The sequence below is a fragment of the Bison bison genome, unplaced genomic scaffold, assembly GCF_000754665.1.
Source record: "Bison bison bison isolate TAMUID 2011002044 unplaced genomic scaffold, Bison_UMD1.0 scf7180017863546, whole genome shotgun sequence".
In the NCBI taxonomy this organism is placed as follows: domain Eukaryota; kingdom Metazoa; phylum Chordata; class Mammalia; order Artiodactyla; family Bovidae; genus Bison; species Bison bison.
Window position 1 is genome coordinate 4,155 of NW_011494118.1, and position 5,575 is coordinate 9,729.

The 5,575-nt window shown below is 38.6% G+C and overlaps 1 protein-coding gene across 1 annotated transcript in view; it reads right to left on the reverse strand.

Annotated features, from left to right (window-relative positions):
• Positions 1-77: 77 nt before the first annotated feature.
• Positions 78-5,575, reverse strand: part of LOC104983871 (EGF-like module-containing mucin-like hormone receptor-like 2) — a 9,736-nt gene continuing 4,238 nt past the window's right edge. Inside the window, exons 5-7 of the mRNA XM_010833393.1 lie at positions 1,679-1,786; positions 1,274-1,494; positions 78-1,088 (exon numbers count right to left, since the gene is read on the reverse strand). Of these exons, the coding sequence (XP_010831695.1) occupies positions 855-1,088; positions 1,274-1,494; positions 1,679-1,786 (563 nt within the window). The 3' untranslated portion in view covers positions 78-854. The remainder of the gene's footprint in view (positions 1,089-1,273; positions 1,495-1,678; positions 1,787-5,575) is intronic.

Below are 5,575 nucleotides of genomic sequence, written 5' to 3' on the forward strand. Positions count from 1 at the left end.
TTTATGATACTTTAACTAAAACCCTATCGTCCCTAGACCCTAGAACTTGGTTTTCAGGAAGCAACATTTATATATATATTAATCACCCTACTTTTTCTGTCATTGATTATAGGATACAGATGTCTCTACTCAAGACTCCATGCCTCTCACAATGGAGTCCAACTAGCAGCTGCCATGCTTAAACTAAAAACAAAAGGAAAATATGTTGGGAAGCACAGTGTAAAATAGCCTTGAAGGAGAAGGTCCTTGGGAAAATGGCAGAGGGCCAGAAGTATTCAGCTTTGCGATAGCTGAAAAACATCTCCTGCTTTTAGCTATGCTCGGCACCAAGATTTAATAATATTAAAGATGTTGCTTGAGAAAATGGATCATGGGATAAACACCTGGGTCATTTAGAATGTGCTGTCCTTGAAATATCTTTTACTGATTATGTCTTAACCCTGTATGCGCTCTGCTGGCCATATACTCTAAGCTCTTTGTTCCTGCTTCTATAAAAAGGCTCGACTGCAGAAATAAATTTGTCAGTCCTTGCAAGAGACTGTCCGAGTGTTGTTCTTTCAGGTTCATTGTTTCCAAGTCCCAGGGAGAAAATCCACAGCCCCTAAGAGCTAAACATGGACACCTGTTGTCAGATAGGAAGTCAAGAAGACCTCAGTCCTACCACCACAAGGAACTGAATTGTGCCCAAAATTAGAGGGTTAGAGGAGGACTGCAAACCTCAGATCAGAATTCAGTCCAAGCTGACAGAATGATTTCAGCCTTGGAAGAACTTGAGCAGACATCCCCGCTATACCATGCCAGGTCACTGATGTGCGATAACTGGGAGACAGCATTTTTTTCAGGTTTAACATGTGTTAGAATTTGTTCCACATAAAGATATTGAATGCAGCCCCTCTGAGGGGTGTCACCTGCATATTGTAGTAGGCCATGAGGACAGCAAAGCTGCTGAAGTGTGTGCACTGGCAGGTGGTGCTGTCGTCTCTGTTGTCCATCATCCTGCAGCCTCTGGTTGCCCAATGACCACTTCCATTCTGGCCCTGCTCCCAGAAGACACAGTGCACCTTCCCCTTTGTTTCAGAGGTCCTTGACTGTAGAAACAGGAAGTAGGTTTGAGCTGGTGGTTCTGTTGCTCAGAAATGCTGACCCAAATCTAGCTCATGATGGAATTTCCTTGGGATATGATGCACCTGTGACGGACATCCCTGAAGCACAAAGGCTGTGCCCAGGACTCAGGTCTCTCCTACACCCACATCTTCATCCCTCCAGGACTCACATGTTTGAAGACAAATTTGACTGGAGAACTGAGGTTCTGTGTGTTACTGTTGCTGATAAAAACAGATATGACATCTGACAGCAGGATAGGGGGAACTTCCTGCAGCAATTCCCCATGTGTCTCATGTGGAACTGCCTGTTCCTCAGCATCCACAACCAGGGGGACTTTATCCAGCAACTTTTCAATCCCAGGTATGGAGACAAGGCCCACCACAATGGGACCTGCAGGACAAAGGCAAGGTTGATATCTTGGGGTATCCATGACTCCTCCTTTAATGAACTATTTCCCTGTGGCCCCACCATTACCCATAGTTTCCTTTAAAGTATACATTTCTGTTTATTGCTTCTTTGAGTATCATGTTCCATTTTGAATTCCTAGGGATCTGTGCCCTGCCACAACCATTACCTGAGTCATTAGATTCATGCACTGCATCCCAGATCAGTATCATCTTTATGTTATTCTGAATCAAAGTGACCTTCTTATCTTCTTTATCCAGTGCCTTCAGTGACATTTCTGAGTTGTGAGGGTTATAGAAGGGAGTTAGATTAGTAATTGTGGCTATGATGGTACACATACTACCATTATTTGCATACATAAAAATAAGTATTTTAATATATTATGTGCTGTGTGCTGCCCTTATTTGGTCAATCGTGTCCAAAACTTTGCAACCCCATGGGCGGTAGCCTGCCAAGCTCCTCTGTCCATGGGGATTCTCCAGGCAGAATACTGGAGTGGGATACCATGCCCTCCTCTAGGAGATCTTCCTAACCCAGGGATCGAGCCCAGGTATCCTGCATTGTAAACTTTGGATTAATATTGAAACTTTTACTGTTGATCCACTAGGGAAGCTCAATAATATTAGTCTTGGTAGCCTATCCCTTCTCCAAGGGATCTTCCTGATGCAGGAATCAAATCAGGGTCTCCTGTATTGCAGGAAGATTCTTTACCAGCTGAGCTACCAGGGAAGCCCCTTAATATATTATATAAATATGTAGACAGTTTATATATTACATAATGTATATTATATGGGTTTCTGTGGTAGCTCAGGAAATGATATATTTTTATCATTGATTTACATGATATCTAAATATGATGTCAAAATATCTACATCATATGACATATCATATATTTACATGTATAATCATTTATATGATTATGTAATCATATAAATGATTATGTATCATTTTATCAATAATATATAAATAATATTTATAACAATGTATATTATAAATAATGATATTATTGTTTTAAGCAATATCATTTGGTACAATAATAGTGGTATATACATATATCATTTAAATTTACAAAGGATTGTAAGAGAACATATGAGCAATTATTCAACAACATGAAATGCAACCTAAATAAAATGGGGAAATTCCTAAAGACACAAAATACAAAAAGTTGATTTAAGAAAATGGAAAATCAGAGCAATCCAGTAACAGATAAGTAGATTGAATCAGTATCCAAAACTTTACAAAATGAAAAGACCAGAACAGATGGCTTCTATAGTGAATGCTCTCAGGCATTCTGGAAGAATTAATACTAATCCTTTGTAAACTTTTCTATAGAATAGAAGAGAAATAGCTCTACTTAAATAGTTCTATGAGACCATCATTATCACAAGAACAAAACAAGATAATGCATCACAGCAATCCCAATAAATCAATGTCAATTTGAACATAGATACACAAATAGTCAACAAAATACAAGGGAAATTTTTATCCAAGGAAACTCAAGACTTGTATATTGAACACTACAAAAGAGTGTTGAAAGAAATTAGAAACTCTAAATAAATCATAAGACATCCTGTGGTCATGGATCAGAACCATCATATTAAGATCTCAACAGTCCCCAAAATGATTTATCAATTCAATGCAATCTGTATCAAAATTCTGACATCATTAAATTAATTTTCAGCAGAAATGGAAAGCTCATCCTAAAATCCATAATGGATTGCAAGTGACCTGTATAAACAAAGCAATCCTAAAGGTGAAAAACAAATTTGGAGGCATTACAATTTCTGATTTCAAAACTTACTGCCAACCTACAGTATTCAAAATAGTGGGAAATTGCTATATGAACAGAACTGAGGATCCAGGAATAAATCCATGCATCTATGGTCAGTTGATTTTCACAAAGGGGTGTCAAGACCATCAATGGGCAAAGAAAAATCTCTTCAACAATGATGCTGAGACATCCAGCTTTCCACAAGCAATAAAGGAATTCAGTGACCTACTTCATACAATAAATTTTAATAAAGAAATGGGTCAAAGACCCATTGGGGTCAAAATGGCTCAAAGATCTACATTTAAAAGTTAAAACTAAAACAAGTAGGACAAAAACACATGAGTAACTCTTCCTGACCTTGGATTTGGAAATGGACTATTAGATATGGAAAAATATGCAGGAGCAACAAAAGTGCCAACAGATTATATGTACTTCATCAAAATGGAAATATCTATTCATTAAAGTGAAAAGACCACAAAAAAGTGAAAAGGTAATCTACAGAATGGGAGAATATATTTGCAAAGACATATCTGATAGGATCTAAATTAAGATCTATGAAGATCTCTTATAGCTTAACAACCAAATGTAAAAAATTGAAATTGAAAAGAAAGAAAAATACCCGAGTAGATGTTTCTCCAATAAAATATAGACAAATTCAACAATGACATGAAAAGAGGTTCAACATCTTAGTCACTAGGGAAATGCAGATAGAACCATGATGAGATATCACCCGACACACACTAGAATGGCTACAAGAAAAAGAAAGCAAAATGGAAGTAACATGTTGCTGAGGATGAGGAAATTGGAACCCTTATACATTGCTGTTGATAATGTAAAATGAAGAAATAGCCACTGTGGAAAACTAGTTTGGTGGTTCCTCAGAAAGCTGAAAATAGAACTACCACATCACCAAACAATTTTACACCCTATTATGTGCCCCAAAGAACTTTATTCAACAGTTATTCAAACCAAAACTTATGCTACAGGGACTTCCCTGGTGGTACAGTAGTTCCAAGACTCCGTGCTTCCAATGCAAGAGACACAGCTTTGGTCTCTGGTCAAGGAATTAAGATCCTACTTCCCATATGCTGTGAGGTGCACAGAAAAGAAACACCACATTCATAGTAGCTTTGGTCACAACAGTCAAAAGGTGGCAGTCAGCCAAAGTCCATCAATGGATGAATGGATAAACAAAAGGAGGTACATCCATGTACAATACATTATTATTCAGCCATAAAAGAATGAAATACTGATACATGCTACAACATGAATGAACCTTGGAAACATTATGCTAGGTGAAAGAAGCTAGACATTCAGGTCTATATCTTTAATTCTACTTATACAAAATTTCCAGCATGGCAAATTCATAGAGACAGAAAACAAATCAGTGGTTGGCAGGTACCAGGGGAACAGAGGATTGAGGAGTGTTTGCTTAGTAGCTACAGTTTTTACTTTTGGAGAGTTGAAGTTGTTTTGTAAATAGAGGTTATGATTACAACCTTGCTGCTGCTGCTAAGTCGCTTCAGTCGTGTCCGACTCTGTTTGACCCCGTAGATGGAGCACACCAGGCTCCCCTGTCCCTGGGATTCTCCAGGCAAGAACACTGGAGTGGGCTGCCACTTCCTTCTCCAATGCATGAAAGTGAAAAGTGAAAGTGAAGTCGCTCGGTCATGTCCAACTCTTAGTGACCCCATGGACTGCAGCCCACCAGGCTCCTCCATCCATGGGACTCTCCAGGCAAGAGTACTGGAGTGGGGTGCCATTGCCTTCTCAGATTACAACCTTATGATGTACTAAATGCTACTAGATTTTACACTTTGATTAAAATTGTGAACTTTAGTGTCCATCAGTGGAAGAATGGGATAAAAAGATGTGGTGATTATGTAGAATAGAATATTAATCTACCACAGCAAAGAATGAAATTCTGCCATTTGCAACATTGTAGATGGACCTAGAGAGTATTATGCTCAGTGAAATAAGCCAGATAGAGAAAGGCAAATACTGTATATCATTTCTATGTGAAATATAAAAATAATATAAACCAATATATGCAAAACAGAAACAGATTCATTGATATTGAAAGGAAACTAGTGGTTACCAAAAGGGAGATGGTAGGATGGAAGGGCAAGTTAGGGTTATGGGATTAATAAGTGCAAACTGCTATGGCAACCCACTCCAGTGTTCTTGCCTGGAGAATCCTAGGGATGGGGGAGCCTGGTGGGCTTCCATCTATGGGGTTGCACAGAGTCGGACATGACTGAAGCGACTTAGCATCAGCAGCAGCAGCTATGTTTA